Genomic DNA, 24397 nt, shown 5'->3' with positions numbered 1-24397 from the left:
AATCACTGAGAACACTGTCACCAGAACACGTGGTTGGTGCCAAAATGCAGAGAATGGCACTATTTGGTGAGGAACTGCTGGGCCAAAGAAACAGATGTGCAGTATCTTTTGAAGACACATAGTCCCCAAACTGCATGTAACCAAAAACTTTTGGGAATTGACTCTGAAAGCAGATCCTGAAGAGACTGTCTGGATGACTAATTTGGGTGATTCTTTCTCTGTACAGAAGTTCATTCAACAGAATTGACCACTGACGGAATTCCAACAAAGTCAATGGACTTACACAAGGGATGAACATGACCCATTACCAGTCTGCAGCTCTGTACCTCAAAACCCAGAGGAGCCTGTCCTTCTTGGCCTCCGATCATAGAAGGTAAAAACCCAAAAATTTGGTCCACCATTTCTTGGTCACTGGTAACGTCATGATTTGTTGGTTTATTGGCAAGAACATTCCTCCTTTGTCTTGCTTCTTCCTCCTCTCTCTCCAGCGTAGCCAGGTGTTCCTTTAAACATAGAAGCTGGTTAGTCATGACTGGAACATCGTTCAGCTAGAATGAATGGGTGCGAGGATGAAAAACTATTACAAAGGTGTTATGACAGTGAGGTCCAGCTCTGCTAGTGCAGTGTTGGAATGCGAAGTCAAATGCTGCTTATGCTAAGCAGTCACAAAGACCTAGCACATCAGCAGCAGGGCTTTGCTCTTACAGCTGTCCTTATAGACTGTTAGCCTATTCGTAATGATGTGCAATTTTTGAAGAACTTTATCAACAAGAGATAATACAGGAAAAACACAGAATTTGTAACAGCAGAGAAACCCACATTATTTAAAATTTAAAAATGTTTTGTGTCAGGAGGCTGTAATAACATTGTACATGTTTGGCTAAAGTGCCAGCTCATACTGCAAACAGAAATGTGCATGTGATTGCCTTGTCCCGTTTCTAAAGCATCATTACAAATAGGTTTACAATTATGTCCGCTTTTTATTAAAATATAGCAGTGCTCAGATCTTTGAGTAAGTCTGCAGGTGTGAGCTGGACAAGCCATCTTGTCAGCCAAGGAACATAGCATTCGGTGTTCCTCTGCCAACATACTTACCTTTTCTAATCTCATAGCTTCTTCCCTTGCTTTCACTGGTCCAAGGACTTGGATGAGTCGTCGCTCTTCTTCCAAGCGGATATTCCTGGCTTCCAGCTTGCACTTGTTCTGTGGACAATAGGACCATTCTGTGACTGTTTCCACAACTGCTGAGCCAGCTTCCTTCTGCCATTAATGAGCTGTCCACACCAGGACTTTATCCCAACATGGACTCAGTTCTAGATCTGGCAGGGAACAGGCCACAGGCAGAAATCTGCAAGCTGGCTTTGTCCTGTTTGTACAGCATTGATACAGAAAGGAAATCACAGAAAGGCCTCCCATGTGCTATGGACCACCAACGTAGTAAGTACAGGATTTCCCCTGGCAGCGCATACCAAGACCCTAGGTGACATTATCAGGCCTTGCTGAAGAAATTGATCTTCCCTTGCAGGAGTGACCGATACACATGCACATCTTATCTTTTTTCCTCCCTTCTGTCAAAAATATTTCAGCTCTGGCAGTGAAGTTTTGATCCGTGATAATGAACACAGAAAACAAACGCAAATAAGATCATCTGCTTAAAACTCTGCTTTCATACTTGACAAGAGCTCAAAATAAAATATCCCAAAATAAATATCCACATCCAGTGCTATGCTGCGGCAACACTTGCTGGTCATTAAATCTCTATCAGAACTTCATAGAAACAACATGTTCACAAGATATCTGTGAGCATACCTCCCTCTTCACCCTCTGGTAGATTCGGCGAGCAAACATGCCCCTTGCATATGCCTGTATAACACATACAGCTTTCTTCTGCTCTGCTATCTTTTGACGCATTAGATAACCACGGCACATGGCTTGAAGCCTGATGATACGAGCCCGGGTTGCTTCATACTGTTTAGCAAGCTGCTGGCTCCGGTACAGGGCCTGCAGGCGCCCAAAACCCAGCATAACCTGTAGGAGGTGGAGGAAAAAGAAATCATTATGGTTTGAAACCATTGAGACTGGGAGTAAGTTGCGATGAGTAGAAGATAACAAAATTCAGTAACTGGATAAAGACATGGAAGGGGCTAATGCGATGCTGCCCTTTATGCTTTATTTTCTGCCACTAATAAGCTTTTAAAACTAGATTATATAGAGCTGTTTTGGGGACCTCTTCCAGGGAGTGGCTCCGGGAAGTGACAATGATAGCCTGGGATTATGACAAGGGAAGGAAGAGAGCAGAAATGAAGCCAAGTGAATGGAAAAAAAAAAAGTCACGTCCTTGGAGGGATGGGTATGACAATCCCAAGAGAAGCAGCAGAGGAGGATGGGGCAGAGCGCAGGACAACAGCCTGGCTCTTCAGACAGGAATTGCATCGCTGATGCAGAATAGAAAATGTTTCTGACTGAAACTGGCAGTTTCTCCTCCTGCCCCTCACCCCATCCCTACATGGGATGTATGGGATATATTAATAATAAACCCTGCCACACGAATACACAATATGTGAGTGCCCCCAATATGGTGCAGCTTTCCTCACCCAGAAAACCCATCATCTATAGAAGATCAGCCAGTATTTTTAATAATGTGAGATTGAGATAATGATTTTTCTGGTAATTTTTTACAGATTCCCAGTTTTCCTGTAACAGTTGTGGAAGACACTTTGCTCATAGCGTGGTGGTGATGCACAAATGCTAGCCTTGGGACTCCTGACTCGAAGTGTGGGATCACTCATATGTCAGGTCGCTGGAGCCAGGCCTGCCAGAGGTTAGTTGCGTTACTATTTCACCAGAAAGCAGAAATGTCACAGGTTCAGCAAGCCCTGAGAGGTCTCAGAGCCCTCCTTAGACTTTACATGCTTCTTTATACCCTGCCATCTTGCCTCTCTTCCCTTCAGTTGTGAATGTCTTCATTCCTAATACTCCACTCAGTCTGGCAGGGCATAGTATATAAACACACACACACAAATATATATATATGTGTATATATATATATATAAAAAAAAAAATTTCTATATACACTCGCCTCTTACCATTCTGAAATCCTTCCGGCAGCAGTAGCCTCGCCAGGCTGACTGAATGGCTACAGCAGACTTCCTCTGTTTCAGAAACTGCTTCCTAAGCAGACAGACAGGTGAGGTGACAAGCAATAGGTTATTTCTGCTGCTTCTTATGATAATAGTAAATAAGTTGGCGGTTTTTTCCTTTTATGGGATGTCTACAGTCTGATCTCAGCCTTATCTGCTGCCTAGGAACACTAGAGCCGGGAAAGCTGTTAAACTAACAAGCTCAATTATTAGTAGACATATTGCCAGGGCAAGTTTGAAGCTCAGCAGGGCTGTTCTTCCTGCTTCTTTGTAGCCCAAGAAAAGTATTATGTTGCAGCAGAAAGACTAGTCTGGTGAGATACTTTTGTACCACATGCTTCAAAATTATCCTCACTCGAAGCACTTTGTCTGCTTACATGTTCTCCATGCTGATGGAAAGGCTAGAGTAGGCTGTTTTGCCTGACCTTTTCTGCCAATAAAGGCCTTAGGAGATTTCATCTAGGCTCAGCTCATTCTGCAAGTGAAGCAGCACCATGAATCAGTTGAGCTTTCAAAGTGTTTTCCTATTTGCTTTGCTATCCATTTGCTGGTAGAAAGGATGAGATAGAAGTATTACTAATCCACCTTGATACATCCGAGCTGACTTTGCCCTTAATGCTGCAAAAATACAACTGCTGCATAGCAACTGCAGACCAAATTCATTGCAGGTAAGAGAGCTCTGTAAGAACTGACAAAGCCCTTGCACCAAGCCTGGATAAATTAACTCCCCCATCTGAAAACCACTTGCTCCCCAGTGTCCTAACTGCCAAGACTAGGAGCCCATCTAAGACAGATGAACTTCCCCATGGTAAAAGCTGTCACGCTGTGGCTGTCAGAAGTGGCACATAGCTCTGACGGTGTAAAAATAAAAGCCAGGTGAAGCTTGTAGGGAGAGGTGATACTCTGTTAGATAGCAGGCAGAGTCTGAAAAAAAGGGGGAAGTTCTTGGGCATTTGTGTCATGTTTTGTAGTTCTTGCTTCTCTACTGTCAGGAATATTTCTAAACCATCCAGGATTCAGACCTATATCATGTTCTGGTTGGGGGATACAAGATTAATACAAATCATGATGTAAAGCATTTAATGAGGACAAACATTTACTTGATAGTGGCTAAATTTCACTTCTGAAGATATTTCAAACTAAACTAGACAAAATGCAAGAATCGTGCATCTTTGGCAAAGAGAAGGACGAGTTAGTTTCTATCTGATTCTCTTCTATACCTTGTATCAAAGAAGCATCCTAAATCAAAGAGTCCTTGTAGCTCTGAGAAGGACACAGATTCCATGGGGATTTCCTGCTTTCCAAATACCTACTGTTCACTAGAAATATAAAGTGCAAATCCTCCTTCAAGCCCTTCCTCTTCATACAAGCTGCATGTGCCACAGCCCTGCGTTTTGAAAAGCAACATGAAAATAAAGAGGCTGAGCCAGGACAAATCTTTGTGCAAAATCTGCATAGAGGCACTGTGCACTGTTACATGATGAGCCCTGAATTTAGGGCTAGTGGAAGGTATGGATTGATACATTTCATACTCAAAAATGCCTCACAAGGTGTGTTAAACTGCACCACAAAGATTACTGCTTCAAACCAAAGCAAATTCCCTTCGGTAAGATCACTGACCTGTCCTTCAATCCTCTCATCACCTTCTGGATAAGAAGAACCTTATCTGTGAGTATATTTTGGCGTTGCAGCTCCAATACTGTATCATGATGATCCTGTTAAAAGAAAGTGTGGATATGCCAGCTGAGCACACACCCCCACAACTTCTGAAAACCGGACACATGGTCTGAAAGAGGCCCAAAATCATAGAATCATAGAATCATAGAATCATTAAGGTTGGAAAAGACCTCTAAGATCATTGAGTCCAACCGTCAACCCAACACCACCATGCCCATCAGCATGATGTAGTGCGATTAAAACGCATTTGTGGAACTGCAGTAGGAGGAGTACACACCATCTGACCACACCATATCTGGCTGTAGCCATAAACAAGCAGAGAATCTGCCTGCAGTAAGACTGTTTTTACCTGGGGGAACGCTACGGACAAGGAAGTCCCCTGCAACAGTGTGCTGCTATCCAGTTCTTTTTTATGCTCAAGGCTTGAGCAGAGAACAATACATTGCACTGTGCTGGTTTAGCTGCAACACCGGAGCACAGAAACAGGATCAGCCTCTCCTACACCAAGCTGTGTCCATTAAATTACTTGGTCTTCAGGAACAAAGATCCAGCCTTAGATTCAAGAGAGTTTATAAGAGAACCCAGTCCTTCTGGGTCACCACTCTTGCACAAGCAGCTCAAGCTATACTGTGAAGCACCCAGTTTTTCAGGAGAAGAGACAATAAACTGTCCTTTCTACTTACTTTGAGGAAAATCTTGGTCTTTCCAGCTTGCCAGCTTTCATCCTTGCCCAGCACTGCTTCAGAGATGCTGATACAGCTCTGTCGAGCGTCATTTTTCAGCTGATGTGCAAAAGCATCATCATGTTAGGGCTTGGTTGGAAACACAGCACGCTAATGTGCCTTGCATTTCAAAGGGCGAAGAACAGAAACAGATGAGATCTTACAGACCTCTGGGCTGACAGTATAGTGAATGAAAGTGGTTCAGCTCAAATAGTCAAGAAAAGGAGGAACATGAGTGCATGGCCAAGCATTCCAGAGTTCAAGTGTGAGGAGGATGATAGAGACCTCAGAAGTGTGTGATTACAGAAGAGAAATATCTGAGGGCAACGGGGATGCCACCCCGCCTGGGATGTCTGTGTGGAGCAGGTCAAGGATAGCTGGACCTAAAAGCACCTCTACCGTTTCAGCTAAGGTCCAAGTGAGTATGTGAGTATTTAGCTACAGTTACTGTGATGACAGTTACTGTGATGAGAGCTCTCTCAATTGTGCTAGCAATAGTCCAAGAACTTTCTACTCTGGGAAACACTAAAGCCTCATAAGGAAAAGTTAGATTAGCCTTAAACCAAGTTTGTGCTAACACACCTGTTTTCGAAGAGACCATGGCAGGAGGACTCTGTATCTCTCAAAGAACTCCTCAAAGCTGTAGCGAATTGGGTAGCCTGCTTTCCTGATCTGAATGGTCTCCATCATCCCTGAATATCGCAGCTGTTTGATACACAGCTCCCGGTCGAACAACTGAAAGGGAAAGCAGACAAGGAGGAGACTTAGCACTGAAAGAAGCTACACATGCAGCATTCCTCAGAACAAATCTATTAACCTTCAACCTCAGAATGCCTGCAAAATGGCCTACTATGCTTTTTAAAATTGCACTTCTTATTTCTTTAGTGCCCTAAATGAATTCATTATAGGCCTAAACAAGTCACCCCAAAGGGTCTTCAAATTTCTGTTTATCAGCAGTGTAAACAGTCCATTAGCTTCAGTCTGGCTTTAGCAACCATTTTCAATTCTAGAACTGCAATTTCAGATGAACAATAAATTGTTCATATAATTTTGCAGATGCGAATAACTGCAATAGCAACTTAGGCCCTTTGGGCAGAGCCATGCAAAACATAGCCTAAGTCCTGCTAATTGCTTGTAATGCAGATTAAAAATAGGCTTACTAAGCCCCATGCAGTACTTTAAAAATTATTAAATCACTTGACCAACACCGTACAGGGTTATAATGTAGAACTAGGTCGTGATGTCCTGAGTTCCAGCCAAGCGTCTTAATGACAAACTCGCTCCTCTTCTCCCGTAGTGTCAAATTAAGCCACATCACCCCTCTCAAACACCAATAGCTCCCCTATTCTCTCTCAGGCTATTTCACAGTATGATCATTGTTGGATCCTAATGTTTTTTGTTTGTCCCCATGTTGAGGGGTTAGAAACTCTCCAGTTTTGTCTCTATCTTTACAGGAAAGGCTTTTCCAACTCCTCTCAGCAATACACCTATGTGCTTTTTTGCCATCTATTACTCTATGATGCTTTTAGAGATGTTTTTGTAAATTAACAATGCTATATCCTACCACCCTTTTTATTCTAGTAATAGCCTGTACTCCAGCTCTTCTTGGCTGAAGCACAGATATAAAATGCTACACAGCAACTGACAGCTTTTTCTCATTAAAAAGTTTACTGAAGACAAGGCCTCATATTGTTAAAACATTACCAGTGGCTTCTTGTAGTCATTTGGCTTAATGCAGCGGATGAAGTATGGCTGGCACTGCTCAAGGATTTTCATTAGTTTTTCCAGGGATTGCTTGAACTGTCCTCCCAGCGTAGAGAGCCGTTTGGTGGTATCCAAGCCCTGGGAAGAGTAGGCACATGCTGATTGCTACATCATTCACTGCCAGAGGGCCAATTAATAAATCTTTGTATTTTTGTACAATGTAACAGTATCACACAACTGCCAGAAGAAAAATTATTTACCTACACGGGAGCTAAATCAGCCATCTGCATCTTATTAATTTGGGTTTATTCTTGCAAAGAAGCCCCATTGAGCTCCTTCACCTACTTGGGCACTAAGTTCCAGCAGTGGGGGTGGCTGTGGTGGAAGAAATTCCACCCACACAAGCCCACATAGGCCTGTCTCTTCCAGCCAAGGCTGCGTTTAGTGTAGGGCCTGGGCCCAGAGCTGTTACTCATGGGTGTGTGCCTGAAAGCTCGGTGAGAAACAGTCACTCCCAAAGCAATAATAACCTCCAGGCCAGACATTTTGCTGCCGTGTCATAGCTAACGAGGAATGCTAAAGATGCAGAACAGCTCATTCCTTAGTGATTAGGATGACTGATCGCCTTGCTCATTAATACTTCAGTAAGCAGTGAAAAGGCAAACTTTTACTGGAGGATAAGGCAAGAGCTACTCCATTTATGGCTGCACATAAAGTGCTTTATGTCTCACTGCTCCTGGGTTGAATTTTGCTCCCAGTTGCAATAGTGTAACCCCAGAGGGTTTGCACTTGGCTGCAGTTAGCTCCTGACTTCCCCAGCTTCTCTGAAAGCACAGTTCCACTTACGTCTTTTTCACACCGACCATCACAATAGGCCTAAGCTTCTACCTCCTAGTATGTTTTAAGGGCACATTAAATTACGGTGACAATAGTGCAGATTCCGTGTAACGAAAGGACTCCACTGGCCTTTTACATACAGGCATGGAGCTAATCACTGCGGCACAATACAGCTAGTTTGTTTGTTTCGGGGGTTTTGGTGGGTGGTGGGTTTGGTGTTTTTTTTTCCCAAGTAAATAATTTAAAGTCCAGTGGCTCCCCTCACTTCCGTGGTCTTTACGATACCTCATTCTGGTGGTTCTTAGGTTTAAAGAGCCTTTTTTAACACTCAAGTTGTCACCTTCTGCTTTAGCTACAGGGCAGTGCTGCCCTCCAGCGACCAAACACTCCTGCCTTTGGAAAACAGTTCCTGGGAATGTCTCTTAGCAGCTCTGATGCATCTTAGGGCTAGCAAGCATCTGCTTGAAATAGATATGATAACAGCATATATATGTTTAAGCTGTATAAGAGTTAAAAGCAATTTGCACTCCCAGATCTTAGAGGCCTTTCTGCTGTACCAGTAAATCAGTGGGATGGCCACACAAGTCTGAAGCCCAGGCCCTCATGAGCTCTCACATATGACATTGTTAAAGCTGAATTTGTTGTTGAGGTGGTGGTGACTTTTCTCCCCTGGGGTGTCAGGAGAGCAACTCTGAGACCTCAGGACAGCAAAGTTTTTTCTGGCACTTCGTTCACTATTCTTTTCTGTAGCCGGGATCTTAGGCTTCCCAACGGTGGCCCAACCTATTAGAAATTAATAGGGGGATTTCAGCTAACTTCTGTGCATTTTGAAATGGGCAGTAGCCCACATTTAGTATCTCCTTTCTTGACATGCTGCTGTACTTTCTAAATGTAAAGAAAGGTTTTTTTTCAATAGCACAACCTTATTTATAGAGACAAAAACCATTAGAGCATTAGAGCAATGTAGATAGACCTGATATTTAATCTGAAGGTATTCATAGCATTTAAGAGATGCTAAGCCAGTTCTCTGTTGCTGCTTGTACCACTTCTGACATTCTTCTCCCCCAGGATGTTTACCTGTCCATGGCCAGATGTTCTGGACAGCAGAAAGCCACATTGGGATAAAGACTGAGGAAGAAAGGACAGGATCAGAAAACAATGCCAGGAGAATAGACAGATAACAGGTAAGATAGCAAGCTGACTGTTTGTTCTGTACCCTGACAGGAAAACTCAAAGATATAAACATTAAAAGCAAAAGTACCGTCACACAATGACGACACTGCATAGTTAAATCCTCAGAAATCAAGGTCTGTGAAAGTTGCAGCAGGGCAGAGAACTTGAACTCTGCCCCACGCTGTTTCCAGTCCACTGTGCTTTACAACCTCATTTTCACTAGGCACAGGTCAAGGCTCCCTACACCACTAGGCACAGATGATTCTGTGATAATTAGCCATCATGAACTTTGTCACAAAAGCTCTGGGCCAGGAGGGAAAGCTAGAGTTGCAGCAATATGCAGGGCAGTGAGACTGTGTCTGCAGGTGTCACCGGGAGCAGGAGGCAGAGTACCTTTCTACAACAGCATAGCCATTTGCTCCTTTGTGCTAGCCTGTCAGCCCTCTGCAAGAACGAAAAGGCCAGGACCCTTCTGCCAGTTGCCCAGTCACATCCCTTGGTGTTATGGTCCCAGCAGACTGCCTACATGTGCAGCATGGCAGCAGTTTAGCTGCTGGCTTCTGAACAGGTACTGGCTCTGCAGAGGGGTCTCTGGCTGTTGCCTTGTTCCGTTCCAGTGAACCCTTTTGAACTACAGTTTCCTCCTACTAATTTACACCCATCCTGGCGATGTAGATGCAGTATGGATGCCCAGGCAGACACAGAGCAAACCCATCCAGTTGATGACAACGTGTGGGGAGGTAGCACAACTCATGCTTCTGTGGCAGCCTGCAGGCATGGCTACACAGATGTCCAGGGATGCGGTCCTGGGAGACAGGGCTGACGTTACGCTTGTTTACAGCATGAACACCAGACCCTGACTTTTCCTGCAGACTCCTTTGCAGAAATTAGTTGAATGAAAGGGATAGGGATTTGCAGAGACAGTGCAAAAGAAAGAGGAGGTCAAGAGCAGCCAGAGCCTTATGGAAGGGAGGAGAAATGAGTTGTTCCTGCAACCCAGTGCCAGTAAGCCAACCTTGTAGGCCTGGTCAGCTCCAAGATGCCGGATGGTCCCGCGTCCCAGACTAGTTGGGGTCATTTCAACATGGAAAATCTCTCTCAGGAATTTGTTTTTGGAGGAATGAACCACTTGCATTACATTAGCACTCAGTGTGTCCCGATTTTTCTCCAGGAAATCTACAGGATGAAAACAAAATCAGCTTGTCACCTCTGCAGCCTGCTGGCTCTAGCACCACTCTGTCTAGCTAAAATCCACTTCATTTACAGTCACTTGCAGATTAGTTCAGAGTAATCCTCCTGGCCTCCTGATCTGACTTCAGATCAACACTGCCCTCGAGTGCCACACATCCAGGGCAGGTTATGCCCTTCTCTTCACCCTCTGTATCCAGCAGAGATAGGCTCACCTTTTGATTCATAAAAAACAAGCCCAGCAAAGTGGTTGATACCAAACTTGGTGTCATGGACACTCTTAGGTGGGATGTAGACTTTACTTTTGCCATGGAGGGAATTGATTTTGACGAGCATAGTGGCATCTGTGCCCTAGAAACAAATACAGGCAAAAAAGGACAGTTAAGAGATTCCCCCCAGCACTGGCCTATGCTCAGCGAACAAATAGAAGTGGTGCTCAGAGATAACAAAAGCTCGAATTCTGCCCCTTATTTGTGTAGTAGATCTGGAGGAAGGCAGAAGCGACTTCGCTTTTACACAGACCGTTCTCTCAAGCATCAGGACAGAACACACCACCAGAGTGTAAGGCCTGGTATTTTAGGGCTGTACACAAGCCCCCATAACATTACTAACATCACCAGGTGCCCTGAGATGTCTTTCTTGTCGTGAGGGGCCCAAAACTGAACACAGGATTCGAGGTGCGGCCTCACCAGTGCCGAGTACAGGGGCACGATCACCTCCCTGCTCCTGCTGGCCACACCATTTCTGATACAGGCCAGGATGCCGTTGGCCTTCTTGGCCACCTGGGCACACTGCCGGCTCATGTTCAGCCGGCTGTCAACCAGCACCCCCAGGTCCTTTTCCTCCGGGCAGCTTTCCAGCCACTCTTCCCCAAGCCTGTAGCGTTGCCTGGAGTTGTTGTGGCCGAAGTGCAGGACCCGGCACTTGGCCTTGTTCAATCTCATACATTGGCCTCAGCCCATCGATCCAGCCTGTCCAGGTCCCTCTGCAGAGCCCTCCTACCCTCCAGCAGATCAACACTCCCGCCCAGCTTGGTGTCGTCTGTAAACTGACTGAGGGAGCACTCGATCCCCTCGTCCAGATCGTTGATAAAGAGATTGAACAACCGGCCGCAGTACTGAGCCCTGGGGAACACCACTTGTGACCATCCGCCAACTGGATTTAACTCCGTTCACCACAACTCTTTGGGCCCGGCCGTCCAGCCAGTGTTTTACCCAGCGAAGAGTACGCCCGTCCAAGCCATAAGCAGCCAGTTTCCCCAGGAGAATGCTGTGGGAAACGGTGTCAAAGGCTTTACTGAAGTCTAGGCAGACAACACCCACAGCCTTTCCCTCACCCACTAAGCGGGTCACCTGGTCACAGAAGGAGATCAGGTTGGTCAAGCAGGTCCTGCCTTTCATAAACCCATGCTGGGCCTGATCACTGGTTGTCCTGTACGTGCTGTGTGATGGCACTCAAGATGATCTGCTCCATAACCTTAGCCAGCACTGAGGTCAGACTGACAGGCCTGTAGTTCCCTTACAGTTCCTCACAATGGTGACATTGCTCAACTAGGTCTGTCATCCAGGAGAAGAAAGAGCAAGCTGCAGCCCAGACCAACAGCAGAACAATACTCAATATGCGAATTCAAAGATTTCCTAAGAAGCCCTTGTAAAATGATCCGGACTCCTTCCTTCTCTGTCTGGAACAGCTGTAAGAGTTTCAACAGCGAGGTACCAGGAAGAGCACATTCCAGCAGAGAGTGAAGCATTTGTACAGTGAGCTAATTTAAAAGAAACATCTATGAGGAGAAGACATTGCCTCTCATAATGTATCCGAAAGCCACTTTTGCACTTTTCTGTGTGTAAAGCCAAGCATTACCCGTGAGCTGTGTGCAAAGCAGGGCATTACAATGAAAGCAGAAATTTACCTTTGGGAACTTGCTCTCTTCATCAATGAGGGAGATGATATTCATCGGCTTGAGTGCGATGACTTCCAGAGCCTGGCGGTTATCAGTGAAGTCAATGTTATTCCAGGCAATGTGTTCTGCAAGATATTCCTCTTGCTCCAGCTTGAAGACGTGGCGCACGAAGAACTGCTGAAGGTGCTCATTGGCAATGTTAATGCAGAGCTGCTCAAAGCTGGAGGGGGACAAGATGGGAACCTATGGTCATCCTTGGCCAGTGCTGCGCTGCTCTATGGTATTTGTTTATTCTCTGTATTAAGTATATCCAGACATACTGCTGCTATATTGCACAGTATTAATGATCACCACAACTGCATGTTGCCAATATTAGCAATATAAGGGACGCACCTTCTGCTATGATAAAGTTAAGCAGAAATGAGCCTACTGACGAGTGTTTTTGAGTAAGCAAGGAAAGATTTTGTATGTGTTTCAAGAAACTCTAGAGATAAAGGGGAACATAAAACTGTGAAAATAGCTTGACTGTATGAGTGTGTGACGTGTTTTTACTTGCACTGGCACTACCACTTCTTTTGTTGGTTACTCCGTAATGCTGCATCTGAGTTTCATTACCTGGTAATTGCTGTGGCACAGTGTGCGTGCCTGTGGAATGCTCACTACAGTCAGGCCCCATGTGGGTTGCAGCCTTTGGGAATAGCATAAAATAATAGGAGAGAACACAAAAGATAGAAGATGGGCTGAACAGATCCTAGACCATGTTCCAAAAGTCAGTGAGGAATGTTATCTTGTTGAAAGCAAGCAAGATGCATCAGTTGAAATGGATTGGAAAAGTCTGCAGAATATGTCCTGATGGTTTGTGGAGTACGGATGATACGGTACCATACAACTGAGAGAACTGCTGCCCCCGTAGAGAAGGGCAAACAGAAATGGTGCTTTGGGACTGACACCACCAGTAGGAGAGGTAGCAGTGGGACAATGGTATACTGACCAGGTATTTTGCTGACCTGTCCTTAAGAGTAGAGACATGAAGCAGCCCTAAAAAAGGGATGGGAGAACACTGAGCAAGATGGAAGCATGAGCTGAAATGGGAAACGCAACACGGCCTCCTTTGTACTATATGCAAAATATATCCCAAGAAACATTGTAAAAATGCTATGGAACAGGAAAATTTGGTACAGAGACATGGGGTTGTACTATATCCTCACATAGTGGCTGCCTGCTCGTAGCAGCTTCATAGCCATCTCATCTGAGAAAATTCCTGAGGTTTTGGAATAGACATGTGCAATGGCTGCACCAAAATGAAGGCTGGGGGAGGAGGCAGAAATATAACCAAGACTGAAGAAAAATGGAATCTGTGCATGATCATCATTGGAAAATTCAGTGATGGAAATTTCACTGCTTTTCTGAGAATTGGGATGATGATGAAAGAGCACGTGTCTGTGTTTTCATTCCTTCCCTTTACATCAGCTGCTTTTCAGCTTCCCAGTGGAAATGAATCTAGAGCCTCCTACCTGTTGTTGCTGAAGTTTTCAAACCCAAAAATGTCCAACAGGCCAATGGACTGACGTGTATCTTTAGGCTTCTGAGAAGTTGGGTTGAAAATGGCTGAGTTGATCTTATTCACTATCCACAGGAAAATCCGTCCATATATACCCTGAGAAAAAATTAAAGAGGAATTGGAGCCCATCATTACAGTCTTTGGACATAGCTTACTGCTTGCTATTGTGCTGCTACAATGCCGTGAAGCTATGCCTGAAAACTACGAGGGACCGGAGCCCGCTGGGTGAATGTTTGCCGCATAAGGCTCCTCAACCAGTAAGACAGACAGTTCTGAAAGCATCCCCAATCTTTAAACAGAGAAGATGTAAGCACCAGTACCTTCACAAAGGCATCCCTCCCATCTGCAGCTTGAACTATGTTCAGAGGCCTGGACACACTTTCTCCTCGGACAATGATGGAGAGGTTTGTGAGGCTGTTCTGGAGTTCACTGGAGTCCACCTGGAGGAACAGTCATGGCAACCTGGTCATTCCAGGTGGATAAAGGAGATCCAGCAAAGTCTGTCTCGGGAAGAGGGCCGTGACAAACTGCCTGTCCAGCAGCACTCACTGGTGGCCTGCTGTCCCAGTTAAAGATCTCCTAGCTCAGAGAGACATCTGCAACAGCATCACTTGAGTGTCAGCAGGAAGAAGGGGACATGCCCGTTATATGTGCATCCATACATAAGGACTCCACAGAGATGTGCTTTGTCAGTGTGCTCAGGGAGCAAGGGTGAAGGAGAGAACTAGTAGGAGAAGATGAGAGTCCATTACCTCAAGCAATTTGGTTGCGATTGAAAAGTGTGGTGAGTCCATCACATCAGAGCAGTCCAAATTGTCGTACACAGCCGCTACAATGAGGAAACAGTCAATCTCAGGATGAATAATTTCTGCTACGGGGGGGGGGGCTGTGCTGTTATTGCAGCTGCATTTACTGTAACCCTGTAGCTCTGGGAATGTGGCAAGGCAGTAAGTTCTCTTTTGAGGTTTGATGATTTTACTAAGGCGGGTCCTGATTTCACCCAGGGATCCTGGGATGTACAGCGCCCTCACAAGTCCAGAACACCAGGGTAAAAATAGCAGCAAAACTGACAAGGTTATTCATTTTAAATAGTAGCAATGGGGGGATCTGGGGAAGTGGTATCTGACTTCAGAAAATGTGTCTCTGAAAATATTTTTTCCTGTGTATCTGGCTTGTGGGAAATTTAGACAAACAAAGGGAATGAGGGAAATCCCTCATTTTAGCAGCCAACATTACTCCAAAGAATCCAGCTGGCATCACTGTGTTGGGCCCTCCGTATCACAAAGTGCGAAGGAGTCCTTTTCTAAAATGTGAGAGCTTCTGGCATCCTGCCGGTGGGTGTCTCACACTGTCCATGTGCCATACCAGAACTGCACTTATGCAGGTGAGTGTTCACCAAACCTAGCCAGGAGAATGACTGCTATCATCTCCACAGCAAACATCACTCAGCTGCTCCTGTGCCCTCTGGCTTGCGTAGCACAACGATCAGCAAACGTAACGTGGCGTTATATTATCTGTTGTTTCGGTTTGTGTGATAAGGGCCTATTTATAACCATGGAAACCTGATGGCGTGACAAAGTAATAGTAAGATGATGGTTTTCAAAACACTAGGCAGTGGATTCACAAATCAGAATTTCATGGTGCTTACCTGCCTGCCCTTCCAACCCTGTTCACCTGTTTATGGAGGGCAGAGCAGCACAACCTAATCTGTACAGATGGAAGCAGGCCTTTACCATCGAGTCTGAGGAAAGACCAAGCACAGACAATGCTGAGTTTACCTTCGAACTCTACATTCCCTAGGTGCAGGATCGCAGCCAGCAGCTTGTTGATGTCCCAGTGCTCGGCATCTGAGAACATGAGGATCTTCATAGCCGAGCGGATGTGGGCGTAATCCTTTGCGTCATTCCGGCCGTCGCAGGACGTGCAGTTGCCCTGCAAGACACCACACCCACAGGTAAGGAAAAGCTTCCCGGTACCCATACAAGGAAGAAAGGACCTGCGGGCTGACAAACCCTTGTACACAATGTGGATACCCTGTGAGCCACTTGCCACACGGCGCAAGGTAAAAACCTATTTAGACATTCTATATGCTCTTCCCGTGGCTGTTTCTTCCCTCATCTCTACTCTCAAGACAAACGCATTAGCAGAGGGCTAAATAATGCATTTCTCCAGGGCTAGACTGAATACTGGGGAAGCCAAAAGGAAAAGCTGAGGGGAAGGCTGCTCTGGAGCATAGAAGGACAGGAAACTTTGACAAGGTTACCTACACTTACAAGGCCAAGCCTGTTTCTTTGGTTTCTTCTCTCTGCCTCGTCAATGGACAATTAAGAGCCCTAATCCCAAATCAAAGCAAGTAGGATTGGATCAGTACTAGAAGGCAAATCTCAAAATAAGAGTATTAGGTTCTAGTGGAAGGCAGATGGAAGCATCCAAGGCAGCATCAGAAGAACCTTCAACAAAGCCTGCACAGCGGCTCCTAGGATGCTGCTGCTGACAAAAACTATTTTCAGCCCTAATGAAGATGGGAAAATGCCTTTTTTATCCCTGCTATTACCAACAATATAGTATGAATTACAAAAGTGAAGTATTCCTAGACATTTCAGTTTACAGCATGTAAACATGCCAGCTTGTACCAACAGCTGTCCTGAACAAAACCATGGATATGTTCTCCTTTAATCTAATCCTCCTATCTCTGTATTATACTGCCCTACTGCTGACCCAGGGAACTTCAGACCTTTTTATGGAATGGCCGATGTGTGAATTGCACTCATCAGCTCTTGCTGCAAGATCACTGCTATTTTGAAAACGTTACGTTTGAAAAGATGTCCAGCAACTATAATGATTTTGCTTTTGAGACTCCAGAAACAGCTTTATAGGCTTGATTTAATTTCCTCTGAAACTAGATGCCCAGCTCCCATTAACTTCAGCAGAGGCAGGACTTAGCCCTATTTTTTCCACAGCTGCAGAACAGCCCAAATCAAACCAGCTGACACATTTAATTTGAGGTATCTGCACAGGCTAAAGAACAGGATTTTCACGATGGCTTTCATGCCCTAAACCAATCAATTAGCTATTTTCAAAAATCTCACCTATGAACATTCCACTCCTGCCACTATAGCAACATAAACCCAGACAGGGACATTAATATCAGCTGTCGGAGGTTAGATTGAATGCCAGCTTCCTGCATTATGTATGTAAGATTTATCAGATATAAGGACGAGGATTCTTGGCACTTATTTCTGCTTATTCATTTTCCCCTAAGGTATACATAGCTGATATTAGTATTCTCCCTGGCATGAGATCCCTTGCATTCATCTCAAATCTGAGTGCCTGTGAAAGTGGGGGATATGTCCCACATGCTTAGTGTGTCCTTTACGTTTCTTAAGTCTGACTGATAGAAAGCTTTGAACTGCCACAAGCTGCCTCCCACTGGTGGACGTTACAGTAAGTCTCTGAAACTGAGGCTCACAGCACTTTTGCTGTTACTGCTTCTGGTACTCTAAAGAAAGGACTGTTCATATTTGGTAACTACCCATCTGCAGCTCCTATTGATTGTAATTGCTCACTGGGAGAAGCAAATAGCAGAAGGATAATGGAGAAGAAAGCAGAAACTATTACCATAGTGAGATAAGTGTACTCTGAAGCAGTGCCCAGATTCAGCATCTTTTTCTGCTCTGTATTCATCCCCATTAGTATGCAGTAGAAGATGTGATAGTTCCTCTCCTCTGGAGCCTAAAAGAAATAGGCCAATGGACAGCCTTGTCAGCATAAGCTTGTAACACAGGAGCAGGCAGAACGTATGCCTGCCGATGCCCTCACCTGCCGGCAAACCCGGGACTTCTCCAGAAGAAACTGTTCTATCCGGGCTCCTTCTATCACACCATTTTGGTTGAAGTGAATGTCAATGTATTTCCCGAAGCGGCTTGAATTGTCATTTCGGATTGTCTTGGCATTTCCAAAAGCTGGTGGGCAAGGGACAGAGATAGTATCTGGATTATTGCAGTTAATGAACATCAAGTCTATTTTTTTTGCCCTTCTTTTTTGCTGCTAGTATTTTACACATTGTGTTCCAAATGATAGTGCTGACAAGCACTGAAGAATGTCTGGTCTCAGGCTGCCTCCTAAAGAGAGAGGCACGCATTCTGTGCATCCAGATTCATTGGGTCCTAAAAGACATATTCAAATGACCCAAATGCGGCCTATATCAAGCAAGTCTGAAGACCTCCAGAAGGACTTACTGGGAACACATTTGATCCCTCTACAGAGAAAGATGGCTGTCTCGGGGAGCTCCCCTATAGATACGTCCATGCTTGGCCAGTCACTTTGCCACTATCTAGTGCAAATGCTAAACCAGGCGTCTTTGCCTTGGGCTCTGCATTCCCAAGGACTCTTGTGCTCCTGGCAGTTCCGGGTTACATATTATAGTGGCACTCTTCCGACAGCGTGGGAGCTGCTGTGGACTTCATGGGGACATGGCAGAAAAGTATAGAGAACTTCTACCTTGCGTCACCAGTGTTTCAGGGTTTTTAGCAGTTATGCAAATACAATGGTTCAAAGATCTGTTTCTGAATGTTTTTAACCTGATGATACAAAAATCCTGAGATAAAGGTGGTAAATCAGGCATGTTTGCTAAAAAACCCACCTTCCAGAATGGGGTTGGCCTCTAGGATTTGCTGCTCTATCCAGGAATGCTGGCCACTGACAGCTGCCAAAAACTGTAGTATTAGCTTTGTGCTTTCAGTCTTCCCAGCTCCAGATTCTCCACTGCAGTAAGAAACAAGATCATTACAGGTTTCCTTTCTTCGTTTTTGGCTAGGGTGGCAAAATGGCAGGCCAAGTTAAAAAAAAAAAAATCCCACTTATATTTACCCCGTGAATGGCAGATCAGACTGTCTTTCATGGAGGGCTGGAGAATTTTAGTCTTTCATCATCTTATCTGCTAAAATTTAAGTTGTTTTCTTAGACTTAGGCTGAGGACTAAATTCTCCCACTGATTAAAACCAAGCAAATCCATGGAAGACATTCTGTACCAGTGCAAATTAAATGACCACTTGCTTTTCTTAACGCCTTACCAGATTTTCAATGCTAGTCTTACCACATCAACTGAATTGCCGCAGCTATAATCAGATATTATTTCAATGAAACTATCTGGTTCTTCACATTGATGATTAACAGAAATGGATACATGTTATGTGTTTATAGGATGAAGAAAACTTCCCTCCATCTTCAGGTTAGCAGAGATGATTTCTCTCCAGGAAATCTCTATTCTCAGAAAATACATGTAACTTAAGTATCATGTCCCCCAGGTAAAAGATAGCCTTACATCGCACAGGCTCATATTTTATTTTTCTTTATGTAGTGACCATGTACAGAATGTATCACCACATTCAAAGATTCTGGGGGAACACAATGGACTTCAGAAATCCCTTGCTTATGTTCTACCTTTTGCAGCCCTAACTGAAAATGAAGTCGCAGGGGAGAAAACATTTCCTTCCTGTTGTCTCTAGTCTTATCTGTGCCCTTCCATTTGGAAGGTGTCCTGTGCCCACAAAGGTGCCCCAAAAACAGGTCAGACTTGGTTTCTGCTACTCGTCTTCTCTCAGTCCAGTCACCTGATCACACAGCACTGGTCTCTCTTATTCCTCTTCATATTGAAATAACAGTTGTCTGCAATGGCGAAGACATGAGGTGGTAGCTCTCCAATCCTCTTGTTACAGTACAGTCTGATCTGATCGACTGTGTAGAGGGGCAGCAGCTGGTATGGATTCACTGCTACCAAGATTGATCCCGTATAAGTCTGGAAAACAGTTACAAGCGTTACCTCTAAGCAGCAAACCTGCAAACAAGAATACAACCAAAGCCACTTGCAGTATAAATCTAAACAGAGGCAGGTGGGAAGCCTGGGAGAAGCACTGAGGTGAGGCTGAGAGTCTAGTTCCTCACTATAAGCTGCTATTAAATATCCCAGGATAAGGAGGTTTTTGCAAAAGGAAGAATGCTAGCTGTAATCTCCTTGCCCAATCACAGCTCAGTTCACTGTCTCAAGCTAAAGCACAAGAAAGTCCAATTTGACCTGGCATTTTTGTGTGTTATCATAAGCTGTTTTGTAGTGTTTTGTTAAGCTGCTTTTGTGTTCTAGTGCAGATGTAGCAGAACTTTGCTAATGGGCAAATTTATGGTTATGTTACTCATACAGTCATTTAGTAACATTTGTAAACAACAGCACCATTGAAATGAAGCAGGCTGTTGAAGGCTATGGACATGCAAGGCAATAATATTGTTCAAGAACTTCTACATAAGACAACTGCAGACTGCTACAGTCTAATATAACAGGTCTATACGCAAATCTTGGTAGTTATAACTGCAGCATCTATAAAATCAGTCCTTGTTTACACTAAACCTCACCACATCTGTGTTATAAGAGGTAGCTCCTCTCTTATAGTGTATATAAGATGGGAGGCAAAGCATGGAAAAATCTGAATATTATTATCATATTACGCACTGGGAACTAAGGAACAAAGAAACTAAAAATGTCAAATTGCTCACTCACAGATAAAACCTGTGACCTGTAATGGACAAGAAATGAAGCCAGGTGTCCTGAATATCCAGATTTATTCTTCATCTATTTTATTACATCAAAATCAAGTAAATATTGACTTGGACTGGAGGACAATCCAAATCATGTCACTGTGTACCAGTTAGATTGATCCTGTGTCACAGCTGCAGGTAACAGCAGCACTAAGCTGTAACATGGGCTGGACTTAGCGAACTGTCAGTCACTGGTGGAAATGATCACTCTACGAGAAAGTAAGCAGGGTCACTACCTATGGATCTCTCTGTGATTTCAGAGACTGCTATTAGCTCTCTTCTTCGCAGCCAAAGTACTTGAGTGAAAGAAGAGAAAAGCTATGTTGTGCCTCCTTGGCACCTTCAATCAGTACAGGAAGCAGAGGGCCCCATGTATGAAAGGCTTGCAGGCTGCTCAGGTCACTCCGCTAAATGTGTAGTAGAGGTCGTTCCTGAAAGAACGACGCCTGGTGACCTTGGCACTCACATAGATTTTGTGCTCCTGGTGGCGGATGAGGAGGTTGTGCACCATGCCTGCTTCATGGAGATCCCCGAGGCGGATCATGTCTTCCACTCCCTGGACAGAGGAGGGGTGCATCAGGTGCACCATGTGCATGTTCCGAGCCGTGATCCAGTGCTCCTGAGAAAGGCAAGGCATCAGCTTTAATGTGTTATGCTGTCGCTCAGAAGCAAACAAAGAAGAGCCATGTTAGACCAGAGTGAGGTCCAGTATAATCCGTGCTCAAACCAGCATATTCTAACAAACAGTTGACTGAACTACAGAAATTGACTGGTTTGCTGCTCCCCAGGACCAGGTGATTTAAAACACTGGATGAAGCCATTCAGGTGGGTTCTGGACATCACCAAATTTAGCACTGGTCAGAGCGCAGCTCTGTCAGGTCATCACAGCCACAACATTGTATGAGGTAGGGATGAAACCCCAACTGACTTTAGTGGGATCATGATTTCACCTAAAGCTCCACCAAATTTAGGGATTGGAGCCTGTCCGTTTCCTTTTCTTAACTACACAGATATAACCTCTAGCTCAGGAAGCTCTAAATCTTCATAGTGCTGGGACCTGGGGATACTAGGCACCGTAGTGCCTTATTTTTATATTCTTTCTTTGAGTATATCCTACCAGACATTATCAAAGTCAGACCATCTGGCTAGATGGAGCTTTGGTCTGACCCAATAGAGCCATTCTTTTGTACTTTGTACTTTTAAATTTTATGTTCATCTTTTACAGAAAGTTATAGCATAGCCCACCTTGCCTTCATCATCCTCCAGCAAGATCCGTCCTGAATCAGATTCCTTCACAACTGCCCCGATAGGGACATTAAATTCACTCTTTGGGTGAGTGTCCAGCCACACATGATCACCCTGGGGAGAAGAAGAGCTCTTGTCAAGTACAGTGACATACTTGATGCCATGTAGCTCACAGGCATACATCTCTTGGTCTTAATTTTTTAGTGATTTCATTTCTTTAGCAGTGTTTAACTGGATAAGTTCTTACTGCTTGCAGGCAGCGGAGTCTAACGCTTATAGTATCGGGACCTCTGAGTTCTATCCCCAGCTCCACAGCTGACCTGGAACATGACTTTGGACAAGTCATCAAACCCAGCTGTCTCATGAGGAAATGAGGCAACACCTTTTACAAGGACAGCGATTACTCAGCTCCACTTCCCAGAGATTGGCGGGGGCACAGTGAATGCTGCTAAAGTCCTTGGCAGCTAACCTTGGCAGGTTAGCTGTGGTATTCTTTCAGAAGAGATGCTTGAAAACATAGACATTACCAGGAAAAAGAAAACCAAACAGATGTACAGACTAGATGCCTGGAAATGTAGAGGGCTCTGTTGCAAGGGTTTTTATATATATATTCTTTCTGCTATAGCTGAAATCATTTAGAAATGTGAGTGCATCCATGATCTCTCTTTGGAAAAAAAAAAGCATTCTTTATTCAGCCCAGCGCCTCTCTTCACATTTGTAGAGGCATGGCAACATCCTGCCTCTCTGCAGAGCAAGCAAGCAAGAACTGCTCTGCTGTCACTGGAGGAAGGTGTGAGCTGTGGCTGCCCTTTCCTAGGAATGAGCAGCATCTTGGTGTCGCCTGTGCTACTGTCCTGGTTATACTCCCCTACTCCAAGCCCCCAGGAATACCTTCTCTTGCTCCAGGCACTAATACAGATTCATTACTGTAATGGCTGGAATGAAAACTGAACAAAGCTGTAGGGCAGATCTTCAATGGGTATGAACTGGCTTTCTAGCTGAGTGTCTTGTCGTATACAACTTTTGTTACATACTGTAGCATTTACTGTCAAAGTTTCAAGGCTTTTACTGAAAAATTATTTCTTTTTCCTCTCAAAATACTTCATGGGCTTACATTTAAAACCAAACAACTGTAGTGTAAAGCATTTATAAACATTGCACAAGGTTATGAAGAATGTTACAGACTCACATTTGCATTGAATAAAACTCCAGAGGTAATCTGTGCAGTTTCAGTGCCACACCTTGTGACAGAGGTCACCAGCTCAGCATGAGCACAGCCGGGCTAGGCAAGACACCTCTGCATCTCTAGTCTAGATTGATATTATTTTATACCTTGTTGATACTGGGTTATTGCTACTTCCTTTTTGAGTTGAACCATGACGTTAAGGTAATTTTCTCCTCTTTGGGCCTCAGGCTAATAAGTAAATCACAGCAAAGAATAGGACTCACCTTTCTGAAAACCATCATTATGTTTCAGATCACTGTATGTAACCTGCAGTGCCAAGAAGAACATAACGTTAGGCCAGAAAAGGGCTCAGGCTTTGATCACAACAGACAGTGGGGTTTCCTTGAGATGTTTCCTTGTAAAAAATAACAGCAACACGCCTTAAAATAATTCTGTTTATGGATTTTGTTAAAGCAGAAGAGATCATAGTAAGCTACACCCAATGTAGAAACAATGAAAACATCTACCCAAAGCAAAGAACCTGCAGCACTGGGGTGGTGGTCTGCTCTGAGTTCTACCACATAACCCTGGAGATGCTCTTAACCTTGAAGAGGTCACTGTGCACATTTTCATACTGAATAGTTCCCTCAATCATTTATTGGCTGAACTTCAAGTTTGGCTCACAAATAAAAAGACCCCCACAATGCAATGTAACTCGATGCACAATAGAGTTACCTTTGGCTGGTCCGTTGACCCAGCAGTTCAGTTCCTACGAGTGGCTAGCCCAGTGACGCAGGTTTAATTCATACTTTCCTGAGCTGCTCAATGCCCTCAGACTCTCACAGCTTGAACCTACCACCATATAGAAACGGAGGTCTAGAATTCACCTTTCTGGAATGGGAGGGGTTGCAGTGAAGGCAGGAGCAGCAAAATAAGGAATAGAAATGAGCAGCAACAAAATTAGAAGCTCACTATCAAGAACATAATAGTGAAAAGATTGGTGGCCAGAAATCTACACGAGTGCTTTGATTAAGGGATGATGCTGTTTAGGCTGTGATCCTTGGAACAACCAAGGAACCAAAGTCTTCAGAAGCCAAGTCCCATAGGCTACTGCAGCTGGATTTTCGGAGTGATTCCAGGACTAGGTGTGATTTGCTGGCTCCCATTCTTGCTCTAACGGGAAGGCTGCTGTATGCCTTTTCTGTGTGTGGGAAATCACAGGCAAAGACTCTGCAAAGTTCCCTCTAAACGTTTCCAGAGTTCCAGACAGGGTTTTTTTCCCTGTTATCTCTTCCTACTAGCAGGAGTGATCCCTGCACGTTAAGCTGTTGAGTAACCTGTGATTCAGTAGCTGCTGAGTGCAGCAGACATCAGTTATTAGCCCAGGTCTCCACAGCCTCTTATTCACAAACTTCTCAGAGCTGTGTGATCCATTCTGCTCCCTCCATTTCTCTAAAGGATGTCTCCCTCTATCCATTGTTCCAGCACACCCAGAGA

General features: G+C 44.5%; 1 protein-coding gene across 1 annotated transcript; it reads right to left on the bottom strand.

The window, feature by feature from the left end:
• Positions 1–230: 230 nt before the first annotated feature.
• Positions 231–23387, bottom strand: LOC142085625 (unconventional myosin-VIIa-like). Its single transcript, XM_075157687.1, has 21 exons — positions 23337–23387; positions 21736–21849; positions 20945–21109; positions 19515–19699; positions 18545–18666; positions 17722–17864; positions 17521–17634; positions 15681–15834; positions 14655–14731; positions 14223–14342; positions 13856–13998; positions 12351–12561; positions 10657–10792; positions 10269–10429; positions 7244–7381; positions 6122–6274; positions 4761–4855; positions 3087–3171; positions 1810–2028; positions 1096–1203; positions 231–548 (listed from the first exon to the last, which is right to left on the bottom strand). Exons 1-21 carry the CDS (start codon positions 23385–23387, stop codon positions 231–233), a joined length of 3012 nt encoding a protein of 1003 aa, XP_075013788.1.
• Between the last annotated feature and the right edge of the window lie 1010 nt (positions 23388–24397).

This window comes from Calonectris borealis, chromosome 9 (assembly GCF_964195595.1).
Source record: "Calonectris borealis chromosome 9, bCalBor7.hap1.2, whole genome shotgun sequence".
Taxonomy (NCBI): domain Eukaryota; kingdom Metazoa; phylum Chordata; class Aves; order Procellariiformes; family Procellariidae; genus Calonectris; species Calonectris borealis.
The sequence above is the reverse complement of the archived record's forward strand: the minus strand, read 5'-3'. Positions and strand labels throughout refer to the sequence as shown.